At 34.9% G+C, this 20,595-nt stretch overlaps 2 protein-coding genes across 2 annotated transcripts; one reads left to right on the forward strand and one right to left on the reverse strand.

Annotated features, from left to right (window-relative positions):
* Positions 1-9,210: 9,210 nt before the first annotated feature.
* LOC147861733 (protein NEN4-like) lies at positions 9,211-14,519 on the forward strand. The gene is made up of 6 exons (XM_087322914.1): positions 9,211-9,931; positions 11,445-11,602; positions 11,693-11,739; positions 11,845-11,908; positions 13,080-13,208; positions 13,346-14,519. Exons 1-6 carry the CDS (start codon positions 9,325-9,327, stop codon positions 13,520-13,522), a joined length of 1,182 nt encoding a protein of 393 aa, XP_087179040.1. The 5' UTR covers positions 9,211-9,324; the 3' UTR covers positions 13,523-14,519.
* On the reverse strand, positions 14,160-20,122 carry LOC147861734 (benzaldehyde dehydrogenase, mitochondrial-like). Its single transcript, XM_087322913.1, has 12 exons — positions 20,007-20,122; positions 19,569-19,666; positions 18,636-18,746; positions 17,535-17,677; positions 17,315-17,468; positions 16,532-16,761; positions 16,009-16,098; positions 15,443-15,616; positions 15,223-15,360; positions 14,973-15,110; positions 14,767-14,828; positions 14,160-14,673 (listed from the first exon to the last, which is right to left on the reverse strand). The coding sequence occupies exons 2-12, from the start codon at positions 19,648-19,650 to the stop codon at positions 14,400-14,402; spliced, it is 1,596 nt and encodes a 531-aa protein (XP_087179039.1). The 5' UTR covers positions 19,651-19,666; positions 20,007-20,122; the 3' UTR covers positions 14,160-14,399.
* Positions 20,123-20,595: the final 473 nt, after the last annotated feature.

Here is a 20,595-nt window from a genome sequence, read left to right on the forward strand (position 1 = left end):
ACAAGAATTTAGAGTGAGTTTTGGTACAATTCAAATGTGCGTGACAATGTGGATCTAAGGTGTGTACCTCTATCTTGTGTATTTTGGTAGTGACAGTGTATTATGTAGATAGAGCGACACACTTCTCTTCATTCATATCACATACATACACTCTATATGCAAACGTTGGTGTATATTATTGTCCATTGTCTTATGTTAGGTTTGGTCGTGATTGCATACCATTTTAAGAATAGAGCATGAATGGTATTTAATGTCTAAGACAACACACATAATTCAAGAGAATTTTTAGTTACTTAAATTTCACAGTGATGTACACATTGTATGCATTATGTGCATCTACATAAACAATGTACCATATTTTCATGCTCATAACTCTCATTTGATAAGCAATGGCTTGAGTGTACCATAAACAGTGGTTCAAACTTATCTATTATTGAACATTTGTATTTTGGTCTTTTATGTACTTTGTGTGTACATACATATGTGTAATGACCACTAAAGTTAAAATGTACATGGAAGAAGTTAATTTCTACATGCATGTATATAACCAGATGTATGTAGTGTTAAATCTTGATGGTTTTCTTTAGTGTCCCCTATTAAGTTTTGAAATATAATTGAACATGACTTAGAACACCTCTCCAATGTATGGAGTAGTTGGGGGATTATGCCACATGTGGTAGAAATGTCTAGAGTAGTTTTCAAGTATGCAATGAGCCACAAAATGTCTAGATGTTGATGTCAATTAATTGATCTCAAGTTGTTATATGTGACATAAACTAGCTAGTTTGAACAACACAACAATATTATACCTTGAAAGAAATGACAAATGTTATACACTTCTATAGCAAAACTCAAAAGGAATCATCTCATGTCTATGTATTGTGAAGTGTTCATCGTAAATAAACATTGATTTCCCATCTACAATGTACCTTTTTTATGGTCAAAATTAGTACCCAAATTGCTTCACCAGCAATCAAGATGTGCATGAAAAACTATCAAGAAACATCAAAGATGGTCGGCTTATGGTCTATATGGAAGAATCTTCATCAAGATTGACTCCAATCTTAGTGGTTTTGCATGTTGTTCCCTACTTATGCTAATACTTTATTGATAGACATCTCAATTAAGGTCTAATATTCATGGTCATCATAAACTTGGATTTGTGAATGCATTATTGAGAAGTCATTCTCCCTAATGGCAATGGTGCAAATACGATTGTGAGCCATTTGCTGATACTTTTAATAGATGTAAATAAATAAATGTGTTCATGAGAGACAGGGACAAAAAAACACAAATGTTGAGTGACAATGTTTGAAGAAAACTCAAGATAAGTGTGAATTTGCACCAAATGTGTTACTCATGAATCACTTTGCAAGGTTTGAAATCAAAGCTAGTACAACATGACGCCTACGCTTTCTAAGGGAGATGTGATATACAATAGACCTACACCCTCCCCCGACAAAAGGAAAAAGACCTTGAAAATCTTTGAGGTATCTACCTCGTAGGATGATAACAAATAATGCCATGAAGACACATACATAGAGTTGTGCTCGAGATATATGGTAATAATATTACCAACACAACCTTTGAAAGTAAGAAGTTAGTATAAATTATCTATTACTAGTCTCCCTAATATCTAATAATAAGTTATATACAAGGTTGGGGGTATACTCAATATACCCGGTTATAAAGGTGACACACATATATACAATTTACACACATATATACAATTTACACACATACATACATAGAGCATTCAATGTGTGTGTGTGTGTGTGTGTGTGTGTGTGTGTGTGTGTGTGTGTGTGTACATCATCACATTTTTTCAACAATATATACATCCCCCTTTCCCCCACTACCCACCCCCCAATTGCCATTCCACAAGACTTTTAAATGAGTTCAAGGAAATTAAGTTCATTATGTGCAAATTATATATCTCATCTATTATTACTCCTTATACTTCATTACCTCTTGCTCATTAACCTTATCAATCTAGCTCATTCACGAGTCTTAATGTTAACTAGTACTTTAAACAATGAGGCACCCCTAGGTGTCAGAAGTCTAGCTCATCATAACCCTCATCATCGTCGTCATCATCATCATCATCATCATCATCATCATCATCATCTTATTATCGACATGTCTTCTATATCATCCAATTCAATATCATCACTAAATATTAAGTCTCCTATGCAATTGCAACCGAAATCTCCAATCAATGGCTTGCCTTCACAATGGAGTTCATCAAGTAATTCATTATCAATTAATGGGAACATTTTGTGGAGAAGGAATGGATCAAAGAAGAACTATAATAGAAATCCTCAATACCAACGGGCCAACAAAAGGTTTGTCCCAACAGGACCCAACCCTCTTCACAATTGATTTATGATGGTATCACAATTAATGAAATCATTTAATCACTTCAAGGACACATTATAAGAAGAGAAACTCAAGTATTCTTAAGGGTTCCATAACAAGAAATTTTGCACAATACATTTCACATCCTCTCATCACTATATGTATTTGTATGTATGTATTTCAAATAATTGTAAGTTACAAGAGATTTGTTTATATATGTAATTAAGGGAGAGATGATGTCCATAATGTATGTGTATGGTTTTGAATCCCTATGACATTGTTTAAATCTTAAACTCATTGGCTACATTTAGACTTATTAGGTTTGCCTATCTCTTCAGGGTGGCAACAAAGAAAATCCATGTATGAAATAAGGTATGTAAAATACTTAATATTAGTCCTAAGTGAGCACTTGTTGCGCCCCAATCTTGAAATGGGGAGGAGGGGGTGGGGAAGGAGGGTCCCTTCTTGAGAATGTCAAATGTTTTGTAAGATCAACGCAAATGAATTTTTACCTTTCAACTTGCCCTTCAACATGTAATTGGCATTCCCTTCAACAACAAATTACATATATTACATATTTTGATGTACAATCTAAATAGACACATATGCCATAAAACATTCCATGTAACATAAGTAAATTATCATAATAAGTTTAGAATCCCAATAGAACATGTGATAATGATATGCTAATTTATAATCATTTGTATATTTACATTGGATGCACCTTGTTGTCTGAGACCTCTTGATTTGGAATCACTTATGAAGTGTGCAATTGAGATTCTCACATTGGAAAAGAAGTATAGGAGCACTTAGATATCTCAAGATGATTGTTGATAGGAGCTATCGAAAAGTAGTATTATTTGACCCTCCAACTTATCCAATCCCTCATTATGTCGGTCATACAATATTTCTCAATAGTCATAGCATATTGCTAAATTCTCCCAATTCCTAATTTGCTTACAAAGGTCAAGTCATCACCACGTTTGCCAATGTGAACAATGCATGACAATATTGTGTTGTTTCACTCATCAATGCCTTGCAAGTTTCTTTGTATTTAGATCTACACCATTGTCATATTGATGTCCCAACATTGTTGTTACAAATTGTGCTTCGGTATGTCTCTTCATGGTATATGTTAATAACTTAATATAGATACTTGATTATCATATTGCTCATGGAGATGCTCTTGTTGCCCAGATTGGGAAAGTAATCTTGACATTAACTAGTCCTGTATGTGAACATTTATTTAATGTTGTTGCCTTACTTTCAAGGTTTAATTTGTTGTGGTTATATTTACTTTGCTATTATTCATTGGTTGTTGATGAATCTCATACAACACGTATTCATTGTTATTGGTCTTAATATTTAATTCAAATCTAAGAAATAGGCAAATCAAAATATTTGGATCCTTCTTGAATCTTTGTTTGAAAAGCTTTGAAGTACATTTTACACTAGAAGTAGAGGAATATTGTTCTTTCTAAAGGAATGGATGATCTCGTGTTCATTTGATTATGGTGAATTTCATGTTCTAATGCAAGTTGCATGTGTTTGACGAACTTCTAAGATACCGTTCAAAATTTGGATTCTATTACAAAATGATAGTATTGGATGAATTCTTCTTCTCCACACTCGTTTGTATTATGCAATCAATATGGTCTTTACAGGAATGGTTGTTGTGTCCATTGTTACTTCACATGTGTGCTTGTTTTGAAAGTTTAAATGCATATAGATATAGAAAAGAAAATGGGATAACCAAAACCACAAGCCATTGTGCACTAGACATCAATGCCACTGATGAACCAATTCATTCAATACCAAATAACGTTCCAGAACATACAAACGAAATGAGTGATTTTGCTATATCTGTAAATGGTACGTTGATGCACACCTTCTTAGTCAGTGTAGTCCAAACTACTAGCAATAAATATCCATAAATCAGATGTGGAACCTTTTTGGGTGTTTTAAATGTAATGAGGGTATCATGTTCGAGCTGGACGAGGTGACAATTTTAAACTTTATTTGCATCTCATTAAAAGTTTGAAAATTCAAGAGTCTCTTTCAAATCCATATGAAGCAATGTTTCCTTGCGTTTTCAAGGAAATACTATGTTACATTGTACATAATGTTTTATTTTGACAACTAATTTGGTTTGTTTATTGATGAATTCATGCTTCTATGTCCTATTCTCATATAGAAGTTCCAAATTTGGTGACATTCAAATGCACAATGTCCATACGTGTTATTCATCTCATTGAAATGTTTCATGGGGTGGGCTTAAGTGTATTCATTCAATGTAGCAATTTCCACAACCATTTTGGTGTAATGGGACCACAAAATTACTTAGGTTCCACAAAACCTGGTAGTTGCACAAGAATTTTTTTAATTTTCTTGCAATTTGAAGATATTTCAAAAGAAACAAAGTCTAGGGCTGAAGGTAAGAGTATGGAATGCAATATAGAAAACCACAACAATGGAAACTTGCAAAAGAATGTGAACAATTGATGGTTAAGGCAACAATAAGATGTATGAACTTCAATGTATTCTAGTTTTACATAAGATCAATAATACTTTACTCTAATTGCATGCCATTAAATCATTGAGGGATAGAGTAAGAAAAAGCACGTGTTGAATGTATCCCATTCTAGAGAGCTCCTTTAAGAGAATTGTGTGTGTGTGCGCGCGCGTAATTGGCATGTGAGAAAATGAACGGTGTTTGTTACTATAGGTCTCAAGTATAGAGGTTGATACAACCCCACCATATTAGTTCTAACTTATGATGCAATAGAGTTCTACTAACTACCTACTCTAATACACCAAAAGGAAATCATTTTTTTATTAAGAAATCCCTAAGCCTCCCTACCTACTTGAACTTATTGTCTCTTTGGATACCTTGAATAGTGAATAAAGTAAGTGTGGACGATGAGATCACGGCCTCTCATCATAACTGTGATAGTGAATCAAAGTGTTCAAGTACAATGAAATTGTCACTCACACATTTAGATGATAGATCTTCAATAAGAATGAGTATTTCACATCAATTTACCTTTGAGATTATTTTGTCATTGGTCATAAAAGCTTCTAAAGCCTGTATAAACCTTGACAAAAGTAAGTGCTAGTGTTTGCAAAACAATGAGTCATACCGTGTTGTCTAGTTTGAAGGGTGCCCTTACTTTTACTCCTAAAGAGTGACATTTCAAGAACCCTTCCCATGTGAAGTGAAACATAATAGTTCATTTGTTTTCAAAGTCATGTATGTAAAAGCCCTTCAGTCACATGCCACATGCAAAGTGACATTTTGCTCAATGTTGGTGTAACTTATCAAAAGCCCAAGATGCATCCATTTAAGATTTTTTTTGGGCAAAAATTGGTGGTTGCAAATTATTAGTAGGTACCAAAGTCTAGGGTGATCCGATGAAAAGCATATGTAGACAAAGAAATGGCTAATATGCAACCCAACAATTCAAAGTTGTCTATGTTTTTAGCGTTCAAATTATACATGATATGGTATAAATTATTTTTAGCGTTCAAATTATACATGATATGGTATAAATTGTTTTTTGGCGTTGAAATTATACATGATATAGTATAAATTGTTTTTTAGTGTTCAAATTATACATGATATGGTATAAACTATTTGCAAACAAGTAAGAAGGTCCAAAAAAAATTGTTCCTTGTTGGATACATCCATAAACACAAGAACGATATATATAAATAATGTTGAATTTCAAAGGACAATTTTATCAACCTATCTTCCTTTTGGATGTTTATACAATGATGGTTGTTCTCATATTAAAGGGTTCACAAATGAGTAAAAAGGTCTGGAATTTTTAGTTTCTTGTTAATCGTCCTATTTTTCTTTTGGATGTTTATAATGATGCCCACTCTTGTACGAAAGGCAAAATAACTAATATTTGTTTTGAAGTTCATTTCAAATTTTACTCTTCCAGAGGAAGGGTAAAACCCCTTTCGAATGGCTTTGTGTACTGATCATGAGATAGGTTTGTACGTAACACTTTGCAAACTTCAAATTTGATGCAAGATCATAGAGTTATAGCATTATCAAGATGTTCTCACACTTCTCACGATCACAAAGCATATCCATATCACCTCATAAAGGTATTGATTTAGAACAAACACCAATAAAATTGCATCAAGATTTCAACTTACACATGATCAACCTTTGAACATTGCATTGTACACCACACCACAACTAACTTCCCCTTCATTTTGATTCACTTCAAAATATATGGTGACATTGTTGAGCCCCAATTTCACCTTAAGGCTTAATAAATTTTTATCCATGTGAGTGCAAATGCGACCACCTTACAAACTCATAGTCTTGTAGTTAAAAGAGAAGCCAATTATGTTGATTATTGAAGCAGTAGCCTCGTGAACTTCTTCCTTGGCCTTAGTTCATGTCTTCTTTTCCACATTTGCATCATTTGTCTTCTTAACTAAACACATGTTTTTGCTTTTATTATTCGAATCTATTTTTGCGTATACTTATGGGCTTCCTTGTCATAATAAAAAACTTTTCTTGATATTGTTGCCATTCTTATGTGTCCTAAACTTCTTCTTCCACTTTTCATCATGTTATGGGCAAGGTTTTTAATGGCCCCAATAGAAGCTCTGACTTAAGTACTTGACATCTAGATTTTATTTATGTTTTTGTTACACACTTCTATTATCCCCCATCTATCCATATGTTTGGTTATAACATGTTCATAACCTACAAGCCTACTCTAATGAAACTCAATGAGACGAGAAGAAAGTGTCGCTACATTAGATCAATATGCACATGTACGACTTGTCATGAAGTATAAATTGGTACTCATCTTCCAATAGTTCAATATCCAATCTTGATATGTTCTATTTAATGCGCTTGTTATTTATATTAATTCTTTTCCCCCCTAGCCGGGGACAAGGGGCATCCGTGTGTCTAGTCGATGTAGATTGTATTTGAGCTTTGCAACTTGAAGTGGTTATGCCAACTCCCTCTATGATCTTGTATTGTACTTGCGACAAGCCTTGTCAATGAAAACCATTTTCATTTTAATGAAAAATATCCTTTCATAAGAAATAGTAATGAAGCAAAGACGACATGAATGTTGGAAATTTTCTCCTTAAATTTGTTTTGTATTGGGATAAGTTACTTCCCAACAACATGTAACATGTAAAAGCTTAAAATAAATGTGAACATGACCTAATGTTAGGTGAGTTATGCATTCAGAGCTTATATATGCATGGGCCATCAAGTACATAATAATACCACGTTATACTAATAATAACAAGTCTCACCCGTGTCAAAAGCATAACAAGATAATCAACTTTTATAATCATGTATAAAGTACTTTCATCAACTTGAAACATGTTTTGTTTTCCAAATGAGAGAAGAAATTAGACTAATTGCAAACTTTGTTATGTACATACAATAACCATTCGATGTGCGCACTTTGATCTCAAGGAAGAAGCGCGCCAAGTTGGCACTTAGGGCTTTTTACATGAATTTGTTTTTTCGCAAAATGTTTTTCTTTGCACATTTCGGAAAAAGCAGCCTCCACGTCCACTCTAATCACCCCACAATTATGATCAGACCCACGTTGTTGCTTACCACATTGATGCATACATTGTTGCCAGTTTCTGCTCCAATTGTGAAGGTTTTACATATATACTATGTATAAAGCATGTTTTCTGAAATTATTCATTAGTATAGCATAAATTTGTGAAGGTTTCTTTTAAAGAAGTGATTTGAAACATAATTTTATGAATGTTTTTACAAAAAATTGTGAAGGTTTCTATTAAAATTTAATTTGTAACAGAAAATTGCGAGGCATTTATGCAGACATTTGTGTAGGTTTCCTTTATTTTTGTGAAAGTTTCTATTAAAGCATTGATTTATAACATAAATTTCAAAATGTAATAGTAATTTCCAAACATTACAATTGTAAATTGAATAAATTGTTGTTTCTCTTCAAAGATTGATTTGTAAAATTTTATCAATGCTTTTTGTGGAAATCATCATATTTTTATGTAAATTGGCTCCAACAACATAAGAAATCATGAAATTGCGTGTTTTGCTTGTACATCTAACTAGATTGCATTAATTGTGCATTTTACTTGTGCATCTAATTGGATTGCACTTATTTGTGAGGGATTTCTTTCCTAATGCTTTGGCATTCCTAATGAATGGAGAGCTAGAAGCTATGTTTGGAACATAAATTCAATTTTTGTTAATGATTTTGTTGTTTTTGAATGTTTAGAACATAGTTTCAATTTTTTTGATGAAACTGTGTAATTCTCTTGATCTCGATTTTGACCTCTATTTTTTTTTTAAACGCACTTAATAGAATGGCACACTTAAGTGGCATGCACTTAACCGAATGGTTACTCTATAGCATGCATGAACATGGCATAGATGTGTGTGTGTGTAACATGCCAACATATGATTAATTTTGTTGGACATATATGCCAAGATTGATCGTAGTAAGAAAAGCCTATATATAATGTGTGCCTAGAGGAAAAGTTCGTCGTCTATTGGTAGCTAATATTGGCTTCTTCTTCTTCTTAGTCTCTTTTTTTTTTCAAAAAAAAAACTTCTTCTTAGTCTTCTCTTTTGTTTTGTGCTATATGGGATAATTCACTAAAAATAAAGGTTACAACAAAACCTTTTTGTTCTTTGAGTACAAAATTAACAAAAAGTTGAGTTGGATAAGTCTACACAAAGAATATGTCAAGATTGAATCATCCTCATTCCTTCTATTATATATTATCTTGGTATTCTATGTTCTCAAGCAATCCTTGTAAAGTTTAATGGAGGTATATTTATTTGAATCCTTGTCAATGAAGGCTTAAGGTTATGAGACAAATAATGAGATTCACCTATATAATGAATAATGCATTGTCATCAAATGTCAAGAAGAGGAATTAATGATGAAATGACAATGAAAGCCTAGTGGGTTGAAACCAATGGAAATTAATGCGGATAGTGGAGGAAAATGGACAACCATTGAATATCTACCCATAAAAATAGACTTTGATCATGATGGTGGTGGTTATGGAGGTATGTTACATGGGGATAAACTAGTTAATAACATGAATCTAGTTATTGATAAGGTTTTTGATGAGGAAAATGGTAAGCATCATGTAGCCTCAATGCACCATGTTCATGATGATATTGGGGATCATGACAACATTATAACATCCATACATGACCACGATGATCATCATCATCATAATCCTAGTACTTTGTGTTCGAGGACTTATAATGACTTCAATCACATCCTAATCAACAACATCGATGAACAACTTGCATGTACTCGGCGAACCCAAATCGCATTCTTTGATCTTGAGACAACAGTTGCATCTGGTGACGGTGACAAACCAAAGGTCCTTGAGTTTGGGGCAGTGGTCCTTTCCCCATTGCAGGGCCTTCGTGAGCTTGAGTCATATTCGACAATGGTACGCCATCCTGGCATCTTCTATATGGGTGCCAAGTTCAATCTCGCACAACATCGCATCGTCCACCTCCCCTCTTTCAATGACATTGCCGATCACGTGTTTGACATGCTCCATGGTATATATATATATAATAATGTATCTAATACTACATGATACATCAATGCAATTTTGCTTTACTCGTTTCATTTTGTCAACTAGGTTTTGTGGATTATTTGTATAGTCAAGCGCGGCCCACTATCCATAGAATTATATTCATATATGTCTCTTAAAATATCACCATCACATGTTTTTTATGGTTTAATAATAAGCTTTTCACCGTCACTCTCACAGAAGCCATAAAAACTTAGCACCAAGTTGCATTTTCATGAGGATTTGTTTCTACTCCTTAAGTAAAGCTCAAAAGTTTATACTCCTTAAGTCAAAAAGCAATAGTCTTTCATAATGTGATAGAAAAAAGTTTAGAGTGGGACAATTCTTTTAGAAAACGACTAGGGGGTGTGTTGTCAACGCGATTGTGGAAATGGATGTAACAAACAATCATGAATAAAGGTACAGTTATGCATAATAATTTTCAATTCAACTAGTGGTTAAATATCAGTTTAGTTACTTATAAGAAAATTATAAGAGTAACTTACAAAATTGTCATTTGGCTAGAAAAAATTGTAAGCACAATTATGAACTCATGGCTTTATGGCATCCTGAGTTAAAAATGTATAGGGTTGTATACAACTTTGACCCATCAACACCAAGCTCAAATCAAGTTAATTATGAATATGGTTTCATGTTCTACCATTTGGTATTAACCCCACAAAAGACGTGACAATGAAGACACACTACAAAATAAAGTCTCAGGGACCCAAATTTCCAAGATACGTGTAGTTATACCACTTGGAGGGCCTCTAGATTTTTCTGACATGCTATAGATAGATTTCCCGATGTCTCACGGTTTCCAAATTAAGACTTTGTTAAGGTGGAATGTGGAATGCGGAATGCTATGGATCCTATTCGTAATTATGCATAGAGACTAGAGCCCCCCTTGACTTAGATAATTTGACTTGGTTTTATACATTTTCTTTAATGCTAATATACATGTTAAGAATCTATATTAGTGTGCATTAAATGAATCTAAGTAAGGACTTATTAGGCATAAACACCCTACACACTTAGCAATTCCTAATGGTAAATGACAATTAGCTTAGTATGTTATTAGCGGAATATTTGTCTCTTTGGTAGGAGACCCACTCCTTGTATGTGCATGTGTATTTGAGCGCACACATTACCCATAAAAAGGCTAATCACAGGTACCAAAGTCATATCAAAACAATATCCTTGTGATGTTGAATACAACAAGCAATCCATTTTAATGAATTGGAGAGGGATAATAACCTTCATGAACTATTGTTTATTGTTATAGAGTCATGCATTGTTAAAATTCAATTAGCATCATGATCCACATTCTTCACATTTTATATCCATGAAATGCTTAGAGAATGGAGTTAGAGAGATGGTTATATGCTAACGTGACACCATATAGAACCATCATAAATCACTATCAATAATAAGGATTGATAACAAAAAATAGAGTGTGCGTCAAAACCAATTATCATTGTGATATGATATGGGCATAGGACGAATATGGGCTGGACACAACATAATTAGGTGGGACATGGTGTGGATAAAGGAGGCATTTGTAGACATAGGAAGAAAACCACCAGAGCCTAGTGGTGTGATTGATACACTACCTTTGCTTAGAGAGGCATTTGGTCAACGAGCAGGAAACCTCAAGGTAAAGCAATTTTATTAAGAATTTCTCTACAACCTACACTTCTACAAGGTGTAACAATAAATTGGGACTCAAATTTGATACTATTCTTAGTTGGAGTCACTCGCTAAGTATTGTGGCCTTGGAAAACAAAAACACAGGTAAAGGGTGATTTCCATACATCTTTAGTTTTGCTTTGTTTTGTATTGTTGGTACTCTCCCTTTCATCGATTCTAATAAGTGTGCCTTACTTTCCTTTTTCGTAGAAGCATTGCTGATGTCCGTATGAATATAGATGTGTTGAAGCACTGTGCAACCATTTTATTTTTGGTAAGTATTTTTTTGGTCTAGCCAAAGTATGTAAATCTACAAGATGATAGTACCGAACTATGTTTACAATGTATCATAATAATATTTGATGAATGTCAAGAAAATGAAAGAAACTCACCAATGAATCCATACATTTCTATGAAACATGGAGTACTTCTAGATTTTCTCAGAATTATAACTGGATTTCTTGGTGTACTATATGTTCTCCATTTTGAGCCCTTGTTTTATTGCTTTCTAGTGTATTCCCAGTAGAATATATTAGAATCCGGAAAAGCTTTTGTTTCTGACTGATACACATAAATGTGGTACTATAGTGGTCTACTTGTAGAAGCTTATGTTACAGTGACATCGAAGTTGTAAAGGTTGAGTCTCATATACTCAATTGAATTAAGGATTTATGTCCATCCGTGAAATTTCGTGGGCAAGGAGGGGTTACTACATGAGTTCTTTGTATAGTTGGGGAGTTCCTAAAAATTGAATACTTGTTAGCTCTTGTCATGGTTTTCATTCATAGAAAACCATCTTTAATTATCTTTCAACTTCATCCTAACCTACGTCCTTGTCAATTATATTGTTATTCGAGTAATATGTGAATGAATATGCACAAGAGCATACATGCCAATTATTATTATATGTTTCAAATACTTTCTTCTATTAAGATGGTTTGACAACGCGCAACACAATATTGGGAAACACTGTGTCATTTGATAAAATCAAGATTTCTGGCTTGATAAAAGTAGACATTTATCTTTCTCCTCCATGAATGATAATGAAGTCAATTGGCACGACTTGAAAAAAGGAGCACTCAAGACTTCTTATTTCACAAAGTTAGGGTCTTCCAAGAAATAGAAATTGGGTCTAATAATTCATTATGTTCATGGATTATTGTATCTAATTCTTCCAACTTTTTACTCGAGAATAAGTTGTGGTATTAAGAAATGTGTGTCCCTTTCTTGTGGTTCAAAGATGCTTTATAAACAATGTTAAGCACAATTTCATTTTGTCTACATCATTACATGTTGAGGGGTCCCCAATCTCTCTTAGTCTCATCTTTCATATCATTCCCAAAATAAAATTTGTTTCTTGTAAGTACTTTGCGTGTCATTTTTAAAGAGGACAAATGCACAAGTATTTAAGATAATCATTTAGTAATATTTTGAATAAATATTAGGAATCGAGGTTTCCTCATATTTTGGAAGCTCCTAAACAACCATCCACACGAAGATCTACACGATTCATGAAGGGTCATGCCATAATGGAAGAGCCATCAACATCGAGATGGAAACCCAAATGGGATCAGGTTAACACTTTACAACCTCATAAAAAGGTTTATCAAGTATTACACAATTTTATATATATTGTTCCCAAGAAATTATAAAAGAATAATTAGTTAATTAATCATGTGCCATGAATCATCACATCGACCTTTTTTTCTAGGCAATACAAAGTCCAAGCCCAAAAATTTCCACGGAAATGAAAAGAGTATCTCCAATAAGACCTGGAACACATGCAACCTCCTCCTCATCCAACAGTCTCTTAAGGCGGCAACCCCGACTAGCTCAATATGTTCGAGGAAGATCTCGAACTTTAACAATAGCACGCCTTACAAAATAAATTGTGTAATGTGATGATGCTTCATAATGTTTCTATGTGGTAACCGGGATTGACAAAAATAATTGTGCGAAAACAATTAATTTCACACATAAAATTCACTTCATTGCCTATTATGTGTTACTCACCCTATCCAAAGGACTATATCATTGTGTCACAATATCTCGTGCTAGAGTGCTATGTGGAAGGGAGGGTTTGTATTATGTACTTTTTGCATTTAGGATAGATCTTTGTTTTTGCTTTTAAGTTTCACCATGGCATTGAAGGGAGCTAAAGTGAATGGAAGGTTTATCATGGAACCTTAATCAGATATTATAACTGTTTTAGAGCATGATTTTTTTTATTGAAAGAACCACATGCTCTACATGAGCATGTTAAACTAATCATATTTGGGAGCACTTGACCTTTGGAATTGGAATGTTTGCACTGCATATGCTTCAAAGGGAACACATTAATGAATACCGAGGTTAAAAAGGTGTGTGAAAAGGTTTGAAGCTTCATTGAATGAGTGAATGATGGAAGTTCCAAAGGGCGCAAAAGATTCGAAAAGGAATTGATCGACTCTTGTAACGATACAGTACTTCATTGAGTTTTTACCGAATATACGTGGTTTTGTCCAGACTCTATGAACCCTAAAAAGTCTAGAAATACAAGGTGTTTTTATTGTAAACAAGGCTTTTTCATGTTTGAAAATTGAATACATACAAGGATAAAAGCAAAAAAAGCCAAAAGAGCACACTAGGAGTAAGCAAGCATTACTACAGTGTCATGTACGTACCGAAGTACCATTCATATCTTTAATGCCATAAAGATATCTATCCCAAGCTGCAGTTCTTTAATGTAATTCAAGACATCAAGCCACATTTGGGAATGAGAAACCCTAGAGCCATGTTGCATCCTTGATCGGAGTAACAATGGCTTTGACCTGCAGATAATTGTTCAGCGAATATACTCCCTTCTCTCTTCCATTCCCACTCATCTTGTAACCTCCAAATGGAATCGTGGCATCGAAAACATCGAAGCAATTGATCCAAACTGTCCCTACCCTCAATGCGCGACTAAGTGTATTCGCGGTATCGATATTCTTAGTGAACACACCGGCTGCCAATCCATATGTAGAGGCATTCGCTCTCCTTATAACTTCATCTAAAGTTCTGCACATTTTTTTAGCAGCACCCCAATATTCCTCGTAAATCATTCACAAAGTAAAACTTGGATTATTGAATGAATGAATGAAGTAAACTCACTTGTATTTGGTTACGGATTGCACGGGTCCAAATATTTCGTCCTTTGCTATGCTCATCCCATCCTGTATGTGTCAGTATCCATCAGATACACGTGAAACCATTAGGGGAAGAATGCAAACGACAAGAGTTTCCTTTCTCCAAAAATAAGTAGACGGAAAAGGACAAGAATTTTCCAGTTCACAGCAAAGGTTTAAGTCGGATTATACCTGTACATCAGCGAAAATAGTTGGCTTAATGTAATAACCCTTGCTGCCAAAACGCTCTCCTCCGGTAACCAATCTTGCACCTTCTTCCGAACCAGACTTGATATAACCCATCACTTTGTCAAATTGTTCGTCACTGATCTGGACACATTAAGATCAAATTTGCTTCATATTTCAACCAAAGTTGAAGAGCTATGAGATTATACTACACATCAATATAGCCATTCAATCTAAACCAGATTCTTGAAGTGACCTGAGGACCCTGCTCTACATCTTTATGGAAAGGGTCTCCAACAATACGCTTCAAAGCTCGTGCCTTTGCCTTTTCCAGGTACTCATCGTAAATGCTTTCATGTACAAAGGTCCTTGATCCAGCACAGCAACATTGGCCCTACAGATAAAGGATCAAATTAATTCAGCTTCAACGTCCATGTAACTAATTGATGGATCAAAAATTCAATTTTGAATTTAACCTGGTTGAAAAAGAGGGCAAAGTGAGAGAGTTCCACAGCTTGATCAATGTCAGAATCTTCTGTTATGATGAATGGGGACTTGCCCCCCAGTTCAAGGGTAACAGTCTTTAGATTACTTGCTGCAGCAGCTTGTGCTACCAGCTTTCCAACTTCGGTTGATCCCGTGAACGCCACCTATTCCAAATAAGACGTTTAAGTACTCACATATAATGTGAAAACATGGCCTGTATACATCATAGTTTAGATTTACAAGGTAATCTCATTGACATTCTACGATTCAAATATGTGAACATGATGGTGTAATGGTAAAACTTGTGTTTTGCAACATTAAGGTTGTTGATTTGAGGCCTTGAACAATGGGGTTGACATCATGTTCATGTTCATGTAAAGGACTCTTCATAATTTTTTTGTTCATGTAAATTAGTAGCATGATCCTAGTAGTAGGGATAACTTCATATTTTCCATAATACAAAGAATAAAAACAAGTAGCTTTCATGTGAACAACATTCTTCCATGCCACAGAATTCTTCAATAATATATACATGCAAGAACCCAACCTTACCGACCTTATCAATATCCATGTGACTGGCAATAGCTGCACCTGCCGTAGGGCCATATCCTGATATTATATTTAGCACACCCTCAGGAAGTCCAGCCTGCATAAATTAAGTCTCCCACATTATCTTCTAATAATGAGAAGCCAGTAGCTTGACATTACTACAAACTTCAAAGGAAAATATGCATAATAGATTCTAGAGACATTTCCTGAAATACCTCTCCTATTTTCAGAATCTCTAAAATATACCCATCTTTCTTCAAGATTCTGAAAAACCCTTTTCCCTCTTAAGATAGGAGGTGATTAAAGGTTAATTAACAGCTCTTAAGGGGTTATTTGAAATTCACGGAGATGATTAAGGGGATAATTGACAACCAAATATGTTTTAATAGAATTAGGGTAGACAGAAAAGTACTCCAAGAATTCCAGGGGTATTCTGGGCATTTCGAGAAACTAGGAGCGGTATTACATGAATTTTCGTAAACCAATGTGGGTATTTTAGTATATTTCCATATATTTTTGCTTCAACTTACCTCGTGCAACAGCTTTCCAACAAGAAAGGCAGAGAGTGGTGTCTGCTCAGCTGTTTTCAGAACGATAGTGTTACCACAGGCCAGTGCAGGGCCCACTTTCCATGCGAACATAAGTAAAGGAAAATTCCATGGTATAATCTGTCCTGCTACTCCAATTGGTTCGTGCAATGTTTGAACAGCATATGCTCCATCCGCCGGCACAGTTAAGCCATGAATCTTATCAGCCCAACCTGCAAAATCATATATGATGTATTATAAGTACATGATGACATATCTCTACAAATTCTTGCCATTTTCTCACATAGCATCCCATCAACATTAATAATATCCTTAACAATCAATCATCACTGAATGATCACATTCCAAAGATGTCCCTGAACTACCCTCAAGTTTTCCCCAAATAACCCTGAGTTTTCATTATTTTCTGAAAAGCCCTTGGTTAACCCTCAGAAGAGAGAACAAAGGAATGGTTGACGATATCACTGCTCAAATAATACACATAAATGAGAAAAACGGGACGAATTGTGCAATTGCACAAAGTGGCACATATTCTCTCTTTCAGGGTTCACAAAGGGCACCGCATGATACACCAACAATTCAACAATTGGGGTTCATTTGCGGAGATAAAAGAAAAACTTGGGTATTTTGGAATTTTGCCCTAAATATTGTAATAACATATGAAGTATATGATAATACATGTAGATAGAAGACAGATTTTCACCCCCACCAAACTACACTCCTAAAATATGAAAAAAAACAGAGAGAAGGCAAATGATATTATACCTGCGTAATAACGGAATAGCCTTGACATCATTGGAACTTCGATAGCTCGCGCTTGTTCATAGGGCTTCCCGTTATCCAAAGTCTCTAAAGTAGCAATCTCATCATTGTGTTCATCTATCAAATCAGCAAATCGAAGCAGGATTTTCGATCTCTCCTGTAAATGGAACCTAGTAAGTTAAAAGAGTGTTTACATTCTCTTCTATAATCTTCTTATCCTTACATATGCAGTCATCCTTGGCCAGGGTCCTTTGTCAAACGCCTTCCGAGCTGCCTTCACAGCCCTGTCAACATCTTCCGCATCACCTTCTGCTACATATGTAATAACTTCCTCTGTCCGTGGGTCTATAGTTGGAAATGTCTTGCCTGAAAGTACCATATTGACTCTCACTCTCTCTACATCTACCTCTATCTATCTATCTATGTCTTTCTTTCTCTTGAAAAGATCACACATGGGCATCTAGAGGCCACAGGTATCGATAAGAACTACAATACGTACAAAACCCTCTTAAGAGGAGCACGATAATAGAAGACAATGAAGGGCCTATAGTACCATTGGACACATCATCCAGACCTTTTACACCATAGAAAACACTGTTTCACCATTCTTCTAGATAAGAGGAAACAAAGTTGGGCCTCAGTTTGAATGGGATGCTCAAAATCAGTCCAGAGATTGTATGGGACCTTCAATGGCTATGTAAATGAGTCTATTGAAGGTTGCATCCCCCTCCTTCTTGTGATGCATCTTGGTCCCTTGGGAAGTACTCTATGTTTCAGAGAGCATCAAACGAAAAGTGTTCAAGTCCCTGAAAGTTGCAACCGAAGAGACCAACTGACTTGTATCAAATTCAATCATCCTCTTTGGATTCCAACTTTAGGCCCTATCAGTGAAACATCTTAAGAGCCCCCTTCCCATCCTGACAGAAATTTTTGTTTAATGCTCAAAATTATTTCAGATGGTCAATTGCTTTATGTTTAAACCACTCTTTGAAAGCATTGAAAGCATTGAAAGCCAAAATTTCGGTTACAATTTTTAGAATATGAACCCAGGAGGACTAATACATAGCATTGAGCATTAGTTTGGCACACAAGCGATAGTTAAAAGGAACAAAATCTACATTTGAACCATAAGATAAGCAAAAACAAAATATCAGTCAAGAAGGGCATGGGCATATAATTGATATGTGTATACGAAAAATGAAATGCAGAGAAAGAGAAAAACAGAAGAAGAATTCACAAAATGAAACTATTGAAGAAAAAGTAGGAGTTAAGCAACAAAGATAGGATTTAAGTGTAATGTTATTTTAAAGACTATAATCTTTACCAGAAGCTGCGTCCACAAATTTCCCATCAATGAGGAGTTGTTTCAGTTCGATGGAAACAGATGGCTTTATTACTTCAGCAGCATGGCTATATATGTAACGATTCCCTCCAACTGGCATAAAAAACCCAGTAAAGGAAAGGAGAATCAAATTTCCAGAAATCACAACAAGTATATCTGAATAGCATCGCATCATAACAGACCTGTAAATCACTGTTTCCTATTTCTCAGGTTAAAATTTAGCACCTTCTACAGGGTTAGATCTTTATTCTTAAATAATTCCGGGATTGGAAAGTCCAGAGCTGAAGCAAAACACTAATAACAAACATCACAGCGCTTCTCTAACCATTATTGTTTGTTCTTCTAAGGTTTAAATTAAGATATATCAGGTTGTAGATTGCATGGCTATAATGGGTTTGGAACCATATCTCTTCATCATTTCAAAACGGAACCTAAAAAAAAGGATCAATTTTCCATAAACACAACACAATAGCATTCGTGTGAGAATAAGTACTACTTAAACCAGCATAAGATCTACAAAGGATGTATCTTCTGATTTCTCAGGATATGTATGGCTATCATAGCTCTAATGAGATTAATTTTTGAAAAACCCGTGGCTATCATAACTATGATGAGCTCAATTTTTGAAAACCCGTCAGCAGAAGTTGTGGAGAGGCTAACTTAAAAACACATAAAGAAGGAGCTGATGAATGTTTGTGAAGCTTCTCGGGATAAGATAGTATGAACAAACGGTAGGATCTCTCATGATTATCACAGCTTAAGGAAAGGTAAGTAAAGAGAAGATAGGGGGAAACCTAATTTTTAATCCCTGTAGGAGGAAGCAGTAAAGATTAAGAGAAACATGGATCGGCATATAGCCATGGCTATGTAATCTAAATATGATCAGATTATCGGAAGGAGTAGATGATACAGTACCTGTGTTGGCAGGAGCGTATTTTGAAGCTCGAATGAAAGCTCGAGAGAGCCGAGATGAAGCACGAAATGCGGACATAACCATTTCCTGTCCCTTCTACCTACAGATTCAAGCTAAAAACATTAGCAAAGATGAAATCTTTTCTTTCTCCCCTTGCTCTTCTTATCATACAGTTTGATTCAAAGGTCACACACTTTCGGCAACAAGAGGCTTCTTCAAGAGGCCATCATGCGCAGCAAAACGGGCAATACAGAAAAACAAATCAAAAAAAGAAGAAGAAGAAAGAAAGAAAATCAACCTCAACCTGAGCCTGACTGCAGAAACAGCAAGAAACAAGAGAGAGAGAGAGAGAGAGAGAGAGAGAGAGACAGAGAGAATGAGTGGAGGGGAGGATTGATGTTTCTTCTTCTCTTTCCTATCTTCTTTTTTTGTTTTTATACCTGTGAAGAGAAAGATTTGGAGTATGGTGAGTGGGCTATAAATTTCTTCCTTATTCTGGATTAAGGCAAATACGAGAATGTAAGGAGATAATGGTGACAGCGAGACAGAGACAGAGACAGACAGAGACAGAGACAGAGACAGAAGAAGGAAGCATATACTGTATATATGTATATATATATATATATGCAGCAGGAACAGAGTATGTATGTATGTTATGTATATATATATGCAGCAGGAACAGAGTACTGTAAGTAGAACCTTCAATTCTTATACATAAATATTTTCCTCCTTTTTCTTCTTCTTCAATTTAAACAAAAAATTAAATAGAAGAAGAAAAGGTCATCATGATCATGATCATATATACATATATTTCTATCCATCCAATTCGATTCTTCTTCTTCAAGAAAAAAAAAAAAATAGAAGAAGGAAAAGGCATGTCATATGATATTCCTTTTCCAATTTGAAGTCTGTGTTTTGTAGTCACTCATGAGTCACACACACACACACATACATACATCATCACCACAATCACTAAAACCCTAACTATTTGATATCATCTCAGGCTCAAGCTCATGTGTATGTGTATGT

Source organism: Azolla caroliniana, unplaced genomic scaffold, assembly GCF_043228905.1.
Source record: "Azolla caroliniana isolate FFs.n. ecotype wild unplaced genomic scaffold, voAzoCaro1.0.p SCAF_7, whole genome shotgun sequence".
In the NCBI taxonomy this organism is placed as follows: Eukaryota; Viridiplantae; Streptophyta; class Polypodiopsida; order Salviniales; family Salviniaceae; genus Azolla; species Azolla caroliniana.